At 38.9% G+C, this 21518-nt stretch overlaps 1 protein-coding gene across 1 annotated transcript in view; it reads left to right on the forward strand.

The window, feature by feature from the left end:
- Positions 1–21518, forward strand: part of LOC135205028 (uncharacterized) — a 141003-nt gene that overhangs the window by 63747 nt on the left and 55738 nt on the right. The window contains exon 2 of the mRNA XM_064235287.1: positions 19999–20131. Within this exon, the coding sequence (XP_064091357.1) occupies positions 19999–20131 (133 nt within the window). The remainder of the gene's footprint in view (positions 1–19998; positions 20132–21518) is intronic.

Here is a 21518-nt window from a genome sequence, read left to right on the forward strand (position 1 = left end):
TTGATCTACAGTAAAATTCATTGACTTGATAACAGACCTCGTTACTTCAATTATAACCCTTGATGAATGCCACTAGAATTCTCTCTCTCTCTCTCTCTCTCTCTCTCTCTCTCTCTCTCCTCTCTCTCTCTCTCTCTCTCTCTCTCTCTCCATTAATCTAACGCACTTGTCAAAAATTCATCAGTTTTGTAGTGACTTATAGTTCCTGGTATTTTGCGTTGCCTGACCTTTATGCTCGTAATCTCTCTCTCTCTCTCTCTCTCTCTCTCTCTCTCTCTCTCTCTCTCTCTTAAATAACTGATATCATAAACAATCCAGGAACAAAAGGTAAACTTACAATATTAAGAATTCTTTTTGTCTTTAGCACAGAACTATTAACCTACTAAAACAGAGAGAGAGAGAGAGAGAGAGAGAGAGAGAGAGAGAGAGAGAGAGATACCAGCTTTCAATCGCACTAACGGTGAGGCTGCCACACCCGCGCTCTTGAACCTTTAGCTCGGCATCTGGCATTTTCTGGTAACCCATCCAAGCTCTAACCAGGCCCAAATGTTTCTCGCAGTTCGGTCAATATGTTCGGAGGTCATTCAGGGTCACCCTTCCAATCAGTGATCAGAATTAGTTCATTGAGAATATGTATTAGTGTAATAAAGAATAGAATAATGATTATAGATAATAATGTAGGGTGAAATATTGGTAGATGGGAAAACGGAACAACTGATAAATTGTAAAAGGGGAAAATTGAATAACTGATAATTAGAGTCAATAAAAACAATGTTTGGGAATGTACAAACATCGAAACTTCGGAAACGCGCAGAATGTTTACAATTACGGAACACAAAGTTGGGAATTATGGCGACCAGTATCTACGTAACTTTGAGCCAACTTCGGAAACACAGGTAGAGAGGCTATTGTTAATATCATTGTTCGTTTGAGGGGGGGGGGGTGGATGGGGGGGGGGGGGGGGGGGGGGTGGGGGGGGGGGGTGTTTTATAAAACTTTTTCCTGGACGGGGGCGGAAATCATTTCGAACATTCGTGCAGGGTTTGATGTTCTCGAAGTCACGGAATTTGGATAAAGTTTCTTTTATTTTTTCTGGTGGGGTAAAATTTGCTCCGAAAGTTGCCAAATGAAATAATGAAAACGTGGGTCTGTTTTCGAATGCAGGGATATTCTGGTATGAATCAGGAGGGTATATATATCTGCCGAATAAGATGATGAAACGCATAAAACGTTATTTAATACCTTCGCCCCAAATCTATGGCTATATTTTGAACGGAAAATCTAGTTATTTCAGTATTTCTATGGTCTGAAACGACCCTTATACGTCTACAGAACAATTCACAGACCTATTGCCAGATCAGTGACGCGCTATGGCTGCAGAAGCGCCCGTTCAGTATTGTTTCTCATTTCGGGAACTATCAAATCTCTGACATTTTATCGTCGCTGCATCTCGTATCTATGACGTCTCTTCCTCTCCCACGTCCTTATCAGTGCCATTGTCTCATCTTTCAAAACAAACATCGCATCTGTGACGCCCTGTTTACGCAGGTGTGTCCAATGGAGGCTAGACCTATATAATGTAGTTCCCCTTTTGGACCGATAGAGAAACTCTATGGAAGCATTCGACTCTTTTTTTCGCGTCCTGTGATGGGTGTGTTTTGGGCAGGTGTGCATTGGTCCTTTCGACGTCACGGCTACAACATGTGACGTTCTGGAAGCGGAATAGGAGGCACGGGTTTGAAAAAGAAAACATGAATCTAGTTCACCGGGGCGCGCAGATATACCAAAGGTGACGATTTGTCCACCTCTCATCTTTCGGCCGTAAAATCTCTCTCTCTCTCTCTCTCTCTCTCTCTCTCTCTCTCTCTCTCTCGACGAATAACAATAACAAGCGGAGTCAAAGGCGCTGGACGAGTCGCGCCCAGACAAATAACTCCAACTTTAAAGCCGCGCCTGCATCAGCGGGCAGAAGAAAAGACTCGTGATAAAGGCGGACATCCTTTTTTTTTTTTTTCTTTCTGGAAGCCTCCCTCGAACGCGGAAACTTGTAGGTAGGGTGCAACAGCACTTCCGCGCTCTAGCGATTATGCCCGAGATCTGTGAATGCAGGCCACACTGTTTGCAGCTGGGATTTCTGGGAAGTGCCCCAGTTCTCGAAAGCTGTCGACAGAGAGAGAGAGAGAGAGAGAGAGAGAGAGAGAGAGAGAGAGAGAAAACATCTACATACCCTGGAGGGATTATAAGCCTATTCTGACGTTCCGAACCGTAAGAATTCCTTTTGGAAACGCAAAACAAACTCCTCCCTAGGCCAACCAACACACAGCCGAAGCGAAAGGATTGCCGGGGGTGAAGGTGTGTCTAATGCAGTCAAAAACGAGAACGGGAAGCAAAGAACAGGTACTGGAGAAAGAGAAAGAGAGAGAGAGAGTGAGTGATGTAAAGAGATAGAGAGAGAGAAAGAATCAAGCAAAGCGCAAGTACCGGAGGTATAGAGAAAGAGCGAGAAGGAGAGACTGACTGACCTGAGGGGTCGTAGGCCAAGCACGGAGGTATAGAGAAAGAGAGAAGGAAGCAGAATGGGAAATCATTTGCTTGCCGGCTCCATGAAGACGCGAAAACAAAAGGCTGGAATTATGATTGCATCGGCCGAGGGACTCAAAAAAAAGAGAGAGAAAAGAAATTAAGCAAAAAAACAAAATATAAAAAAAAAATGTTTATCGGAGAGCGTAATGCAATCAGCATTCAAGGGGCCGTGCCTTCTTGCCATCACGTTGGGTTGTCATTTTTATTTCCACGTGCTTGCAATCACTACTGATGCTTGATCTGCTTCATTTCTAGGCGTTGCAAGCACTCCTTTTTGCGTCCTAGCAATCACCCCTCTGGAAGTGCTTGCAGTTAGCCTTCTTTCGCATTGAAAATCACCCAATTCTTGTAAGTGCAATCACCTGCTAAGCTTCGATCACGGGTAGTTGTCGACTTGAATTATCCATAACTGAATTACATCACGTAATTTCCAATTACCTCTCGTTATTCGGAATCGAATTACATTTCGTTATTCGGAATCGAATTACATTTCGTTATTCGGAATCGAATTACATTTTTATCTGAAATCGAATTACATCTCGTCATTTGGAATCGAATTGCATCTCGTTATTCGGAATTGAATTACATTTCGTTACTCGGAATCGAATGACATTTCATTATTTGGAATAGAATTACATCTCGTTATTCGGAAACAAATTACATTTCGTTATTCGGAATTGAATTACATTTCGTTATTCAGAATCAAATCACATTTCATTATTTGGAATAGAATTTAATCTCGTTATTCAGAATCGAATTACATTTCGTTATTTGGAATCGAGTTACTTCTCATTATTTGGAATAGAATTGCATTCTGTTATTTGGAATCGATTTGTATTTCGTTTTTTGGAATCGAATTACATTTTGTTATTTAAAATTGAATTACATTTCACTATTCGGAATCGAAAGACCTTCCATTCTGAAGAATCGAATTGCATTCTATTACTTGGAATCGAATTACATTTTGTTATTTGGAATCAAATTGCATTTCGTTATTCGGAATAGAATTACATCTCGTTATTCGGAATCAAATTACATATTGTTATTCAGAATGGAATTACATCTCGTTATTCGGAATATGATTGCATTCTGTTATTTGGAATCAAATTATATTATGTTATTTGAATCCGAATTACCTTTCATTATTTCGGATCAAATTACATCTCGTTATTTGGAATCGAATTACATCTCGTTATTTGGAATCGTATTACATTTCGCTATAATAAATTACACATAATTATGAGTGGTTATAATAAAATTTTATCATTTGTAATAAACAGAACTTTTTTTTTTAATTTACTGACTGAAAAAATTAGACAGTCGAGAATTACATCTTTAAAATGGTCCGCCAACAAGAGTCTTGTCGGGGAACGATAGTAATGCATTGGTAATGAATTGGTAATGAGCGTCGTGGCAGCGTCCTTTCCTCCCCCAGTGAGAGATGAGTTTTTTCTCATTTTTTTGGCCGGGGGGTGGGGGGGGGAGGGGGCGGGGGGGGGGCGGGGGCTGGGGGGGGGGGGGGCGAATGAGAATTTGGGAATCTGAATTTTAAGTGACACATTTTTTTTCCCCCCTTGTCAATTTGTGTCGTCAGGTTTGGAGTCTTTTTGAATAAACTCTCCTGTGGATCCTTATTCCCTCATTTATCATTTCTCTTTCTATAATTTATCGCCTCTTTCTTTCATAAGACCTCATCATACTTCCCTCACAAAAAACCCCTCAGTTTCTTTTATCCCTTACTTCCTCATCTTTCCTCGCATTACCTCTCATTTCCTTTCCCCATTTCCATCTGAATCCTTTCTTCATAGTCTGCTGTTTGTCCTGTGAATTATATACTTCCTCGGAGGAAGCTATTCAGACAAACTTCGGCCCGCAATAATTTGGGACACCCCCCCCCCTCACCCCCCCCCCCCCCCCACCACCTCACCCTTCGTCGTCTCAGGTCATTTTGAGTTTATATATACTTGCCGGCGTTCCCAGAGGGGATGACTGGTGGTCCCTCATTCTGACTTGAGACTATAGCACCAAAAAATTCACTTAGAAAACCAAGCGAAGAAAATATTCTCATAAATTTCTCTAGAGTTATCTGTCCAGTCCATGAAAGGTTGCTACGGTCCGATGGGGACCTATGTTTTTGGGGCCTATAACGCTGCTAGAAGTATGATTATTGCTCATTTTCACCTCAAATGAAATAAAAGCTGCTGAGGATAAAGGGCTGCAATTTGGTATGTTTGATGATTGTAGGGTGGATGATCAACATGCCAATTTGCAGCCATTTAGCCTCACTAGTTTTTAAGATGTGAGGGTGAACGGACAGAAAAAGCTGGCACAATAGTCTTCTTCTACAGAGAACTAAAGAGCGTGGAAATGTAAGTCTGGGGAATAAATGATATATTTTCCAATTGTTGGAAAAAGTAATTTTGAATTTATAAATTCCCTGAAGACTGGTCCTTAATGCTGCCTAAGGATTATGGCACGTAAAATTAATTTAGAAAAAAAAAAAAACATAATGTGAAGCAAGGGAATAAGATAATCTATTCTGCAATATCTGGAATGACTTGAAAATTGAGTTATAATGAATTGTGTGTTTTGCCAGGAGATATTCTCTCGTAGCTTTAAACCTGATTAACTGATGAATAGGAGAATTTTGAAAAGAAAAGATAAGCTGATTTAACACTGTGACGCCCTGAAACACAGACCAATAAAAACAGGCGAGGAAGAGAAGTGGATGATCGCAAAAAGATTAGACATCAACGAAGAAGAAAGAGCAGAGAGTCGCGTGAATGCAGGAACTAGATAGAAAACAAATAAATGTGGGAAAGAAGGCGAGATGGAAAGAAAAAAAGCGAATGACATTCCAGGAAGAAGATTGGAAGTAATAAGCCTCATTTGCTCCCAAAGGTACCCCTCTCCCCCCTCCCCACAATTTCCCATAATCCCTCAACACCTGACACCCCCAGCCACCCAGGAACCAACCACCAGGTCCAGCCCCATTTGAAGACCTGGCTGCTTTAGCGGCTACTACTGAGTTCAGAGGAGATAGGAGGGGATAAGGAAGCGTGAGAGAGAGAGAGAGAGAGAGAGAGAGAGCCAGCAGTAACAAGGACTGGCGCGTTAGGACGCCGTGCACTTTGCGGATCAACGGATCTCTGAAGGGCCTGTAGAGATCCCCAGAGAGTTAATGAGAGAATGAGGGACAGTAAGAGAGATATCTTGATTACCCCCCTCGGAGGACTGTGTTCACAAAGGGCTTCTGAAATATTCTGGGTGATGATTCCCCCGTAGAGGTGAATCTGGCACGCAAGGCTGGTATACTGTCAGCTTCCAGATAGATTAGACAGTATAGTCTTGCTGAGAGAGGAAGTGAGGAGTATTAAAAGGGAGATAAATTTAATAGATAAGGTCACCTGATCATTAAAAAACACAGGTAACTATAGAAAGTTCTCAATCTTTATCTAAAATATCTTATTAAAAAAAAACACACCAAATCCCATTGTCAACCTCCACCCCGCTCCAGAACCTCCTCCAAACTTTTAGGGAGTCCTCACGTCCTTCAGGGGGCCTCCCGAGTCCATAGGTCAGCCCTATGGAACCCCCTGGACTCCCCTTAATCTCAAGGGCCTATTCGGGCAAATCAAAAAGACACGGATCCTTTGATATGTGTCCTAATTTGTGGTTTTTTTTGTGGCCGGTTTGAGAGCATCTTCGGATAACATGGAAATCCTTACACAAGTCTACTTGTCCTGATGTGAAAGGGGGCTCATTTAACGAGAGACTTGGTCGGTTATTGAGAGAGAGAGAGAGAGAGAGAGAGAGAGAGAGAGAGAGAGAGAGAGAGAATGTGTGTTATATCACCCCCTTAAACCCTCCTCCGGCTCCTATTCCAGGTGATTTTGAACTGGAAGCCAAAAGAAGATACGGTAAACAAAAGACAGCCCCTATCATATTCCAGGGTGGCGGCACCTTTCGCAAAACAATGCATTCAATATTTCGCAAGCAGGGTAAACAAAAGCGAATAATTAAAAATAAAATGCAAATCGTCACTTTGTCGTTGGAACTGATGCCATTTGTGAAAAAGGAAATATTCCGACTCTATTAAAGAGAGGGAACGTGAAATTGATTGATATATATATTCTTTTTTTTTGGAAACACAAAGACCAAAGTGGACTGTGTTAATTACCATTGAATAACTCTCTCGCGATCAACGCGTAAGGGTACGTCGACACTGCAGAAAACATGTTGTCAACATATGTCGGCAACATGTCACACACATTTCACAAACAGGTTGAATACAAGTCAATAACTTCTTTTCAACATGTTTAAGACATATCACAAACAGCTTGCATACAGATTGGTGACTTATCAACATGTTTATGACGTCACAAAAGATTCCATATAAACTGACAACTTGTTTTCCATATGTTTATTAAATGCCACAAACAAGCTGCAGACAAATTGGCTACTTACATTCAACATATTTGTGACATGTATGCGATAAATTGCCGACATGTTGATGATATTTCACTGTGTTAAGTGAAAGAAGTAATTCTAAAAAAAAAAAAGAAACCCACACACATACACTTGGTGGGATCTAATTGCCTCGAATCCTGACCCAAGAAGTGAGAAGCTTCAACGAGAACCTGCTTAAAATGCAAATACCCAGGAAGGGCATTACCTGGGCACGGTAAATGCCCAGGACTTACGATGCTATAAATCGAACATTGAACCTTTTAAAAGAACCAGTTTTAGATACACACGGAAATGAGTATCTGCGTCAAGAATCCATTTCTAGTGATGGTCTTTCACAATGGCCAGGAATTCGTTGCTATTACAGTGGTAACTCGATAAAGGACCTGTTAAGTTAAGGTACAGAAAAACTTGGTTAACAAAGGAAGGTCAGTTAGTTTCAGGTCAGGAAAAATTCGGGTTATGTGAGGTTAAGTTAAGAAATGTTAGGTCAGGTCTGCAAGGTTTTAAATCTAGGTCAGGCAGATTTTGTTTTAGGTCACTCAGAATGGAATAATATTGATTTGAGAAGCATAAACTAGATTAAGCTAGGTTAGGAAAACTATGATAGGAAAGTAACCTGACCAGCCAGTTAACTAAAACAAACGAGAGAAATCTTTATGGAAAAACAATTTAAACAAAATAAAAACAAATTAAGATAATCCTTATGACGATAATTTAACGAGTCATTGGGAAAATTTCACCAACCAAGAAATTGGATCATTGCACTAATTGCTTCGACTATAAATGCCTTTGCTAATAACAATAGATTATTGCAATTGCTTCTTTCAAATATAATACTATGTGGCTGGATATTGTTTTCTATCAGAGAGAGAGAGAGAGAGAGAGAGAGAGAGAGGAGAGAGAGAGAGAGAGAGTTTAAGCTTTCACACATACACCCAGAGAGAAGTAGTATGAGAGGGAGAGAGTGAATTTGAGCTTACACAATCACACTTCAAGAAGGAGAGAGAGAGAGAGAGAGAGAGAGAGAGAGAGAGAGAGAGAGAGAGAGAGAGAGAGAGAGTTTAAGCTTTCGCACATACACCCAGAGAAAAGTAGTATGAGAGGGAGAGAGAGAATTTGAGCTTACACAATCACACACACACTTCAAGAAGAAGAAGAAAGAAAAGAAAGAAGAAGAAAGAAGCAAGAAGAAGAAGAAGAAGAGAGAGAGAGAGAGAGAGAACAAGAGAGGAGAAGATAGAGAGAGAAGAAGAAGGGAAGAAGAAGAGAGAGACCCGAAGAAGCTGAAGAAGAAGAAGAGGAGAGAGAGAGAGAAGAGAGAGAGAGAGAGAGAGAGAGAAGAGAGAGAGAGTCTGAACCTTTAGGTGCAGAGTCCTTCACAGGATATACATATTTATACACTGCTCTGAATATATTCATACAAAGCCATGGCTATATGTATATTGTCAATTTCATATTCACTCATAAAATTTGTCCATGTTTTATGGTCATAGCCATGAGGAGCGAGAGGAGAGGAGAGACGAGAGAGAAGACAGAGATGAGAGACCGCAGAGAGAGAGAGAGAGAGAGAGAGAGAGAGAGAGAGAGAGAGATTTTTATTTTTATTGTTTTCGTTCTACATTCCCTCATATTTATGTTAATTACCACCAAGTTATACACTGACAATTATTTTTCATGGGATTGTTGTGTACAACGAGATACCTCGACAGAAAAAAAAAAGTTTTATTTGAATAAATAATAGTCTTGGTTTCAGGGACGTCAGATAGAGCACTTCTGGAACAAACAACCAATTAGTAACTGCAAAACAACTTAGCATTTAGCAACACCATGAAATTCGGTGCAAATTAATGTTATACGATTGTTGCAGAACAACAATCCTTTGCGATCTGTCATTGAGAAACAACAATCGCCAGCAGAACAACATTATGCAAGTCACGCTTGTGCAATAAGAGTCAGCAAGTCGTGAAGAATAACTTGCAAGTCATCAACAAAAAATGAACAAATATCTGAGAATGAAAGTGCAGTTCTTATATTAAGTAACAGTGAAGGATACGAGCTCCTCCCTTTAGGGATCCCTTAAATTAAATCTTAAGGAACTGAAAGCCATAAAAGGTCTGACCGTCTAATGAGGACGTTTCAGTTCGTCACTGGACCCAATTTCAGTCAAGAAATGCAAAAGTAAAGAGTGACGGCACTTCACATTCTCCTCCTTTCCCAAACTGATCTGTCAACCGGCGATGACTTGAATATATAAGTAGACTCAGAAGCCATCTAGCGGTCAAATCTGGAACTAGTCAGTTATTGTCGTTGAGCTTCGACTTTTGGTAATTATCTTACTGTTTGTTATAACGTAATTGAGAATTATTAGATAAAAATGGGAAAAGCTTTTAGATAAAGATGGAGAATCGTAATCATTTGAGTTATATTACTCGCTAATAGATGTATAGTGATTTTCATTCCATCTCAAAATGTTATCATTATGATAGCTTTAGAAGTTGTGGCTAAGTGTGTGTATTATGAATAGAGTATATATAGATAGTATATATATGATATATATATATATATATATATATATATATATAATATATATATATATATATATTATGTGGGTGTGTGTCTGCTTGCAACTCCTTCTTCCACTATCTCCTACCACACACAAAAACCATAATCTCTTTCCTTCTGTCTAAATGTCACATGCAAATCCAAGCCATCTGAGCTGAACAAAAAGACAAAGGTATAATCTCTCGAAAAATGGACTTTCCAGCCCCAACCATTCCAGTCTATAGGCTTCGAAAGGCAGCAGGAGAATCATTGGCGGGTGGTTGGGGGGAGGGGGGGATAACAGAGAAACAGAAATCTCAAAATATAGAAAGATGATGAAATGGAAAATAAAATGTATCCGTTGTCAAGGATGTGACTGAGAGAAAGGAGGTCTTCTGTTTCGTGAATGTGCTTGTTGTTTACCTGAGAGAGAGAGAGAGAGAGAGAGAGAGAGAGAGAGAGAGAGAGAAAGTTTAAATATATCTTACTTCAACCAGACCATTAAATTGATTAACAGCTCTCCTAGGGCTGGCCAGAAGGATCAGATTTTCATTTACGCGGCTAGGAACCAATTGGTTATTTAGCAACGGGACCTACAGCTTATTGTGGGATCCGAGCCACATTATATTGAGAAATGAATTTCTTATCAACAGAAATGAATTCCTCTGGTTGCGCGTTGGCGGCAGACGGGAGCGAACTCGGGCTACTTCTTTGGTAGGCGAGTACGCAACCAGCTCGTCCAATGAGGAACTAGGAGAGAGAGAGAGAGAGAGAGAGGATGAGAGAGAGAGAGAGAATGGTTGATCTGAAACCTTTGTAATGTCGACAGTCTTTGTAGTCTTCACTCCACTGTGGTATGATCACAAAGGGTTCTCCAGCCCCCTAAAAATACTGAAATAAAAATGTTTCCCTTTTCAAAGTGAAACTAGCAAGGCAATTGATCAAAAAGTGAAATAAAGGCTACATTATTCCCTTTTTACAATTCAGGAACCCCAAAGATGGTCACTGAACTGCCGAAGAATGATTCTGGAAACACAAACAGTGAGGTTAAGAGGACGCGACATTTCTTTGTTTACTTTCTTTAAGTTCGTGTTATGAAATCACGCTGACAGATGGCGCGCGCATTCACTTCCTCGCGTAAAAAAAAAGCCCCTATCCCATTTGACTTCAGATTCAGCAAATTAAACGGTTTAAGTTCTGGGAGCGAGTGTATCAATACCTATTATATATCACCTTCCTTTTAATTAGAGGAGAATTACTTCGATAATTGCCCAAATAGGAATTGAAGTCGGGTGAAAGTAATTGAATTGGCAAATACATTCTAAGGGGGAAAGTTTGGTATAATGGTGGGGACATTAGCAGTGTAATTCTTCTCTCTCTCTCTCTCTCTCTCGGTTGGAACTATAACATAAACAATAGCATCAATCAAATAGCACTCATAGCAAAATCAGCAGCTGGCAAGAAACTAATAGCCCTTTTAGACGTAACATGGAGACTATTATAGAAAGAAAATAGCAAATTAGCAGAAAATCTACTAGCAAAACGAATGGGTATTGACATCTCCATATGTACGTACCCTGAATATGGCAACACGAACACTTATCAATAAACCTGGTTGACTGAATCTGAGTATATCTCCATATATACGTACCCTGAATATGGCAACAGCAAGACTCATTAAAAAAACATGGTTGACAGCTTCTTAATTTTCTGCCTTATAATTATAACCTGACTTTTAATCTACAACTTTTACGTTCAATCTTCCGAACTTTTTTTTTGACACGCGAGCGTAATTGAATTACAACTTAGAACAAGAGTTTTAATTAGATATTGAGGGATATTTTCTGCTATTTTATTTAGTTTAAGATTTCTGTAAGAGAAAACTAGTGCGTGGGCTTCTCTGTCCGTCCGCACTTTTCCTGTCCGCCCTCAGATCTTGAAAACTACCTAGACCAGAGGGCTGCAAATTGGTACGTTGATCTTCCACCTTCCAATCACCAAACATACGAAGACGCAGTCCTCTATCCTCAATGGTTTTGATTTTATTTAAGGCTAAAGTTAGCCATGATCTTTCGTCTGGCAACGATGAAGGACAGGCCACCATCGTCTCATACAATTGGTTGCAGCATCAACAGATATTAAACCTTTTGCCTTCAGCCTCGGTTCCCAATTCTCGATTCCTCTGAGAGTTTCAGACATTCCCGACTGAAAAAGAAAGACGTCTTTGATATTCCGACACAGCTGGAAGATTAAAAAGGTATTCTAAGTGGGCCGCTCCCTTCCTCTGCTTTGGGGTAGTTTTTTTCTTTCTTTTTTTTTTTCTTTTTTTAGGATGTGTGGTGGTGGTGTTGGGGGTGGGGCCGGTTTCAAAAGGTGAACTTTTGAGTTCCGAATTTACATAAAAAATAAAATTGTAAACAAACCGACCTCTTCAGGGGATTAGACAAGACAAGACAATTTGTTCGACTTTCATCTCTTGGCATTGTTTTGTTTTTCTTTTCAAGTTGCTGGTTTACAGTTTGGGAAGAGGTTTTCTCTCTCTCTCTCTCTCTCTCTCTCTCCTCTGGATTCTGCTCTTTTTTTTCTCTCACTCTTTCTTCTGCAGTCAATCGTATATCATTATATCTTATTCTCTGCCTGTTTATTTATCTTTCGACATGCTATTTGCCTCATTCTGTATTATGTACTAGAGCCCTCCTCTCTCTCTCTCTCTCTCTCTCTAGAAGGATCAGTCTTCTGCTAGACTGTTGCTGGTAGCAGACGTGCGTCAATAACCTTTCAAATATCAATAATAAAATAATAATAATAATAATAATAATAATAATAATCAATAATAATAATAATAATAATAATAATAATAATAATAATAATAATAATAATAATGTACTTAGGAAGCAGAGCCTCTCTCAAGCATACTTTATTAAAAGTAAATGCTACTTCAGCAGCGTTACACTTGTAGAGATTCTTCTCTATTTTACGAATAGCGGCCTTTTTCCGTGCTACTTAAACAGGCTAGTAGAGCGCCTATAGAGGTCATGATCAAATACAGTGTCAAAATAGGTGTATATATTTGAATTTTACAGGTAAACTATGATACCATAGTCATCAAAGTCATTAACGATTCTCTCTCTCTCTCTCTCTCTCTCTCTCTCTCTCTCTCTCTCTCTCTCTCTCTCTCTCTGTAAAATTCAAATAAATACACCTATTTTGACACATATTTGATCATGACCTCTATAGGCACTCAACTAGCCTGTTTAAGTAGTACGGAAAAAGCCGCTATCCGTAAAATAAAGAAGAATCTCTACAAGTGTAACACTGCTGAAGTAGCAATTACTTTTAATAAAATAATAATAGTAATAATAATAATACTAATAATGATATTTTTCACTTTATATAAAAGATAAATTTGAGAAATAAATACATACAAGCAGAGAATAAAAATGGGTAAATATATTGTATCTGATGTTTGCACATAAGTTAATTAACTAATTTATCAATTGTAGATAAAAAAAATAATTTGTATTTATTATAGAAAAGAGCCTTTGCAAAATATATACTGACTGGGATGAAAATGCTGATTTGATTTATCTCATTTTATTTCTGGATGTGCAGAAAAAGGACCAAAATAAAATGTCATGCACGAATGATTATATATCTGTAATTACTGATAGTTAGTGGCTGTGTTGAGCTGGTCATACCTTTGGATATTATTTATATAATATTTTTTTTTATTGAAATCATATATATTGTGTCCTGGTAGCCGAGTGGTTCATGTTTACTTCCCAGTGTGATGGTCCTAAGTTCAAGTTCTGCTGTTTAATATATTATTATATAATATATATATATATAGAATATAATATATATTATATATATATATTATTATATATATTAATATATATATATTATTATATATATAATATAATATATATATATATATATACAATATAGTATATACTATTTACATATGTGTGTGTGTGTGTGTGTGCATAGTTGATCACAAAGACAGAATCACTTCAGCTTACATTAAAAGGTTCGGTCAGAAGTCAAGCCAACAGCCAATTACCATTTGTGAAACCTAAGCTTTTATCGTTTGGCCAAATTGGTTTTTGTGGCGTAGGTCAGTAGACCCCCCTCCCCCCCCTCTCTCTCTCTCCCCTCCCTCCTCTTCACCAATTACCCTCGTTAACTTAATGGGAGCGTGCATCGAAGGTATATTACACACAGTAGGGAATTTCAATATACCACAGGCGAGAGTTCTCATGTGTTTTTTTTTTTTACAGGAAATGGGAGGATTTGATTTTGTTTTATTTGTTTATTTTTTACTTGTTTTACTTTGATTGTGTTTATCGGTTTTGGGGGGTATAGTTAATCTGATTGTAATTGTTTAGCCTTGTTTAATTCTCATTAATTGTTTTGTTACTTAATAAAGTAATCTCTTAATTCAGCCTTTTTACTTGTTTATACTTACTTGCTTCATTTTCACTGCATCGGTTTTTTGTTGTGGTGGGAAATATTCATTATTATTTCAGTCTTTCCTTGTTTACTTTATTTGTTCCAATTTCAATGCTTCGGTGTCTTTGCTGCTGGCAATAATTTTCCCGGAGACCTGGCACTTTCATTGTTTTCCTTTCTTAGAATTTAAAAAAATGTCATTTTCTATCGTCATGAACACCCTTCTTAAAAGCATTGCAAGCTCTATATTCTATCAATCGTTTCGTAAACGTTTAAAATGTCAATTTTCATTCTTATTAATTTTTTTAAAAGGTTCAAAAAACTATTCAACTGCCCCTTTTCTTAAACGTTTAAAAGGCCAATTTTCATTCGTATCAACAATTCCTTTTACAAACATTTCAAGAGCTAAATTCTATCGACCCTTTCGTAAACGTTTAAAATGTCAATTTTCATTCTTATTGATTTTTTAAAAGGTTCAAAAACTATTTTATTGCCCCTTTTCTTAAACGTTTAAAAAGCCAATTTTCATTCTTATTAATTTCTTTAAAAGGATAAAAAAACTATTCTATTGCCCCCTTTCTTAAACGTTTTAGCCGTGCCTTCGTTGTCATTTGCAACCATTTTTAAAAACGTTTCAAAAAATTGTATTCTATTGCCCCCACACCCCCTTTTCAACGGAGCGTTTCAAACGTTACTTTTCCAATATATATATCACGTCATAATACCAGAGCTCCAACTTTAACATAGAGAGTTCTTTTTTAAAGGAGCTGAATCTTTTCTTATGCTATCGTTTTTAGGTTAGCTCTTTCCTCCTGCAAGCTCATCTCTCCTCTCTCTCTCTCAGCTCCTCGCTCTCTCGTCTCCTCTCTTCTCTCCTCCTTCTCTGCTCTTCTCAATCGTGACTCGTATATTTTCAGTTGTCACATTTTTTCCCGAATTTTCTTCATCGAGGATCAGTATTGGAGACAAGGCAAGAAAAAAATCACTTGATATTGCAGTTTTTTGGGGGTCGGTCATCTCTCTCGCTCTCTCTCTCTCTCTCTCTCTCTCTCTCTCTCTAGTATACATACACACATACATATATGCATATACATAAACACACAAATATATATATATATATATATATATATATATATATATATATATATATATCTATATCTATATATATATATATATATTATATATATATATATATATTATATAGATATATATATATGAATATATATATATATATATATATAGTATATATATATATATATATATATATATATATAGAGAGAGAGAGAGAGAGAGAGAGAGAGAGAGAGAGAGAGAGAGCAAACAAATCCCTTTAACTGATAACCCTTAATTCTGTAACCGAAGTCTTCATAATTTGGCCAATCAACCTTTCTGAATGGGCTGACTAGCTACACCTGACGTCTCATGAAATGAATCTTCCCCCCCCCCCACCCCCCCCCCCCCCCCCCCCCCCCCCCCCCCCCCCCCCCCCCCCCCCCACCCCCCCCCCCCCCCCCCCCCCCCCAACCCCCCCCCCCCCCCCCCCCCCCCCCCCCACCAAATTCCCTCCTTCCCCCCGGGTTCCTAATTACTGGTTCCTTACCTCCTTGTGTGGCTTGCTGGGCAGTAATTTCGGGGAACCTACGACGCCTAATGCTATGGAGCCCAGGACAATGTGACTATGGATCTCAGAAAGAGGTCTTGTGAAGTGTACTAGATCCGCCATTCTGTAGATATATAGAAGTATGATAAATTTCTGTAGTATATAGAGAAGCAGGGTCCTGCAGATCCCAGAGTCACTTTTGTATAGAAATGAGAGCCACATCTGTATAGAGCGAAGGGCCGCAACTCTACAGATTTTTTGAGCCACGGTCCTATAGAGTCGAGATCATGGTTGTATAGATAATATGGTTTCCATACCAACGATTCTGTACAACCCAGAGCTGCAATAGTATAGAGTCAAGAGCCACAGTTCTATAGACAATAGAACCAGAACGCTATAAGCAAACAAAGCAGCATCTAAATGGCCATGACATAAGGGTGAACATGGTCGAGAACAAAGCGTCTAAGTGATCATAAACTAAGGATCAACATGATCATAAACAGCGTGTCTAAATAGTCATAAACTAAGTGTCAACATGGACATAAACAAAGTATGTAAGAGTTCATAAACAAAATGTGTAAGAGGTAAAAAACTAAGGGTCAACATCATCATACAAAATGTGTCTAAGTGGCTATAAACAAAGCATCAACATGGTCATAAACAAAATTAGCTAAAATGTTATAAACTAAGGTCTGTATGTTCATAAACAAAGCACGTTCGTGGTCATAAGCTAAGTGTCAACATTGTCATTAAGAAAGTGCCTAAGTGGTCATGAACTAAGGGTCAAAAATGGTCGTAGGTCATAAACAGTTTCAGGTGATCGTAAAAATAAGATTAAATATTCACAAAATTCAGGCTTAAATGGTCATAAACTACAGCCGCTGACTCAGCATAACATTTCATCTCTTTATTTCCGTAGGGGATCGTTTGAAGGTACAAACAGACAGACACCAGTATTGACATGAAAACTGCATAGATATATTAATGGAATGCAGAACACCGAGTCAAAATAATTAATTGTCTATCGCACTCTGAGAAAAAAGCAATTTATTTGCAATTAAGGTTCAAGCTGAAACCTTGTTTTCTGTTTTCAATTTAGCCTCAAATTAAGAAAAATGATTAACTACTATTTACCTGCCAGTCAGTATAATGTCTATGAATTATTTATATTCAATATTTTTTTTTTATAAATATAAAGACGCTTGGCTTTCAAATCCGTTAGATTGAACTCACGTTTTAATCAACGTTCGATTCGCGAAATTTTACTTCATATCGCTTGATTATTTGCCCTCTGGGGACTCCAGATCCTGCTCTTATCGAAGATTGATTGATTAGGTGGGGGTGATCACCGTATTCTCAGTAATTTCAAGTTGGTCAAACGTGCTGGTGATTCATGATATGTGAATTCCTTAGTATTATGCTTATCACACACACACACACACACACACACACACACATATATATATATATGTATGTATGTATATAAGCATTAAGCTTACAACTGGTCCTTTGATATTAATTCGCTCCCACCTCGGAAATTGAGATATTTTTTATATTTGTCAACCGAAAGGGGAATTTTTATGTTTGGTGAGGAAATTCGTACGGCTCGTGGGCTCGAACCATGTGGATAGCAGCCTTGTGGGAGGGTGAACGCATTCACCTGCACGTCCCGGTAATTCTTGTTTTCGCCGTGGTTCGAGCCCATGAGGAGACGAATTTCTTATCAACTAAAAAATTCCTCTTCGGTTGACAATTATATGAAAGTATATTATCAATCCGAGGTAGAGCGAATAGATATTGAAGGGACATTTGTAGCTTAATGCTTATATACATACAAAACACACCACACACACGCACACCCACACAAACACACACACACACACACACATATATATATATATATATATATATATATATATATATATATATATATATATATATATATATATATTGTAACAGCATAGTGACGGGCGTGTATAAACATTTTCCAGAAAACCTAAAGTTACAACAGTAATGCGTAAACGTAAAATGGACAGGTATTTAAGAACATGGTTCTCGTAAAGTATACACATCCATTTAACAGTATTCTAAACCTTCGTATGTAGAAGTAATGTTCAGTCCTGGCTACAATTGGAAGGCATTATCAGACCTCCAGCTTACTCGGGGCGCGTGGTAAGATCTACGGTAAAATAGCGCGTCGTTCCACCAAAGAAAATTAAAATAGATACGCTATATCTTATTAGAAATAATTGTTCTGTAAGCTTAACGTGCACATTATTTTTTACATTTACATTCCAATAAATAAAAATAAATATCCTATCCTCAACCTGAAACACCTTTTTCAGACCTTTTTTTAGGCTCTTCCATAGACCTTTCCTACCCACCCACCCACATCCCTCCCAACAACAACAACAACAGCAACAAAGTAATTTGTAGGCTTACTCCCCGAGTAATAGGAATCTTCCTCTCTCCAAACATTTAGAAACCAGGAACAAATTCTTTCTCGCTCTCTCCTGCTGCTGCTGCTGACGTTTTCTAAATTCAGGTGTAACGTTTTTATTTTCAATTCCTTCATATTTATTCATTTATTTATTCATCACCTTTTCCTATAGCTTCTCTCTCTCTCTCTCTCTCTCTCTCTCTCTCTCTCTCTCTCTCTCTCTCTCCAGGCTGACTAACCTTTGGAAAGCTCTTGGGTTTATTAAAACCTGTTGACTCTGTCTAAAAGTGTTTTCGGTTGTAGATTTAAAAACAATAAATAAATAAACTAAAAATACAATGGAATTAATGAATGAAACCCACCTCGATCCATCTACGGTCATTGAACAGCAACGGACCTCTTCTGTAATTTAATGAAATGATTTTTTTCCTTTTTAATCTTCATCATCAACGGGATCTTGTCTCGTCGAAACTGACGTAGCTAAGAGGATCACCTCTTGAATTTCCCGATGCCATTATCGAAGGAGAAGATATCTCCTAATACGAGAATCTGCTGTTATTATGGTTATATCGTGTTGCATTCGATCCCCCCCCCCCCCCCCCCCCCCAACCCAACACACACACACACACCCGGCGGGCTTAATTGACCACCTGCCAGCTAAACCATACCTGTCTGACATAATCTCTTCATCGCCTGTCTGGGTATTACACCTGACAACCTGATTTGCGATCATCTGAGTCTAACTATTTGCTGTGGGTTATACACCTGTCCATTTGCCTTTTGATAGCTAATTTCTCTGGACTACCTGTCGACTGCTGCCAGTCCTTGCTATCTCCCGCCACTGTGCTCACTGCATCTGTTCTACGAAACTGGAATGCTGAGGACTTAAATCTGCAGGAACTCCGGGCTCTATATGACTGTGGCTGTAGGCCTATGCTCTAAAATATTGCAGCTCCTTGGTACTTACTTCATGACAACTTAAGCCTTAGCATAGGCCTACGTCGACCTACAGGTCCTGACCATTTACCCTTTTTTTATTGATGATTCCTAAATCACGAGTCCTTAAGTCATCTTTTATCAGTAATTAGGCCTACGTAAATATATCAAAGCTCCCTGATCATAAACTTAGGCGTATTCCATAGCCACTTTGGTCTTTAGTTAATAATCACTTTGAGGAGTTAGTTTATGCTGACATAGGCCTATATTTTCCAGTTCCTGCGCCCCCTTTTTACTGCCTAACCTTTAGAATGCTTAAAAAATTGGTTAGGCTTAGACAGAACCGGCCGACCAGTCGGTGATCGCCTTAAGGGTTTGTTAAATTATCATCATCGAAGTCTAAGGTGTTGAAGAGGTGAAATCACTGGTTTGGCCATCCTTAGGGCGTAATTTTGCGAAGTGAGACATTAGATGGATTCCTTGGCACCTCTCTCTCTCTCTCTCTCTCTCTCTCTCTCTCTCTCTCTCTCTCTCAAGACAATCACCAGGTACGATACTACGTATGTTTCCCATGAGATAGTCAATTCTCATCTTAAGAATATCGGCAGATTAGCCTTGCATTCATCCATAAACCGACTAATCTTGCAGCAGCCTAGACTTACTACGATACGACACGATGCGTGACTATTTAAAGCCATAGTACGCATCCATGAAAGGGATTTTTATAAGTGAAATTGCATGTTGTGATTGTGAAACATCGTACGTCTGGCAGATAACTAGTTCTCTGAGTTTATGAATGACCGTAGGTGTTATTTCACGGTTTCGTTGTTAGGCTGCAAAACACAGTTATAGAGAACTGTTTTATTTCTAAAATTATTTCATACGTCTCTTCATCACTCCATTGTACGATATATTACCACCCGCAACTGATACGTAAACACTAACACCTCCTTTTCTTAACCCTCTCCTCTTCCAGGTCCACTGACGGAGGCGTGGGCTGTGGTGGGTGGTCACGTCCTTCTTCCCTGCAACATGGACCCGCCCGTAGCGAACGACTCCACGCACCTCGTCCTTTTTTACTACGGGGATGCCGGGACGCCCATATACAGGTAATGAAAGGGAGGGATTCCTTGGGGCATAGGCCATAGTTGTAGCAGGAATTAGGGCAATTTAAATAAGACATAGCTAGGCCTAATTATAAGGTAATCAAACGCCTTGTGAGTCGGTTGCTTGGACAATCAACGGCCTTAGTTGGGTCAGGTGCTAGAAAAATCAAAGATCTTTGCTTGTTCAGTTGGCAGGACAATCTAAGCTCCCCTATTGAGTCAGATGCTAGGACAAGCAAAGATCTTTGCTTGTTCAGTTGGTAGGACAATCTAAGCTCCCCTTTTGAGTCAGATGCTAACGACAAGCAAAGCTCCCCTATTGATTCAGATGCTAGGACAATCAAAGATCTTTGCATTGTCCAGTTGCCTGGACAATTCGAAGCTCCCCTATTGATGAGTCAGATTGCTAGACAATCAAAGAAAAACCTTTGCTTGTTCAGTGGCCTAGAACAATCTATAAGCTCCCGCCCTTTGTTTTGAGTTCAAGATACTAGACAATCAAAGATCTTTGCTTGTTCAGTTGGTAGGACAATCTAAGCTCCCCTATTGATTCAGATGCTAGACAATCAAAGATCTTTGCTTGTTCAGTTGCTAGGACAATCTAAGCTCCCATTTTGAGTTGCAGATGCCTAGAACAAGCAAAAGCTACCCTGTTTGAGTCAGAGTGCTAAGACAATCAAAAAAGATCTGTTTGCTTGAATTCAGTTGGCAGGACAATCTAAGCTCCCCTATTGAGTCAGATGCTAGGGACAATTCAAAAGAGCTTTGATTTTCAAAAAAGGGTTTTTTTTTTTTTTTTTTGCATTGGGGGGGGGCCCTTAGGGACAATCTAAGCTCCCCTTTTGAGTCAGATGCTAGGACAAGCAAAGCTCCCTTGTTTGAGTCAGATGGTAGGACAATCAAAGATCTTTGCTTGTCCAGTTGCTGGACAATCTAAGCTCTCCTATTGAGTCAGATGCTAGGACAATCAAAGATCTTTGCTTGTCCAGTTGCTCGGTCTAGCAAAGCTCCCTTGTTGGGTCAGACGCTAGGACAATCAAAGACCCTTGGTGGTCAGTTGTAAGGACAGTTCAAGCTTGATCAGTTGCTAAGACAATTTAAGACCCAGCTGAGCTGTTTACCAAGACAATCAAAGGTTATAGTAGTGTCATTTTTAAGGTCAATTAAGACTTGCAGATATTGTTACAGTTGCCATAATTTCACTACTTAAAAAGAAAAAAATATGTATTGATGAGCTCTGTGGGCATTTGCCTTTTTATTTATTATCTGTCATCGGATAACTACGATAATTGTCACTTTTAGAATCATTATTCGCTTTCTTTATTGGCATCACTCAAAATATAAGTGGAGTTCCTCACGAACCAGGAAATATTTTCTCCCCCTCAAGGTC

The sequence above is a fragment of the Macrobrachium nipponense genome, chromosome 48 (genome assembly GCF_015104395.2).
Source record: "Macrobrachium nipponense isolate FS-2020 chromosome 48, ASM1510439v2, whole genome shotgun sequence".
NCBI classification, from domain to species: domain Eukaryota; kingdom Metazoa; phylum Arthropoda; class Malacostraca; order Decapoda; family Palaemonidae; genus Macrobrachium; species Macrobrachium nipponense.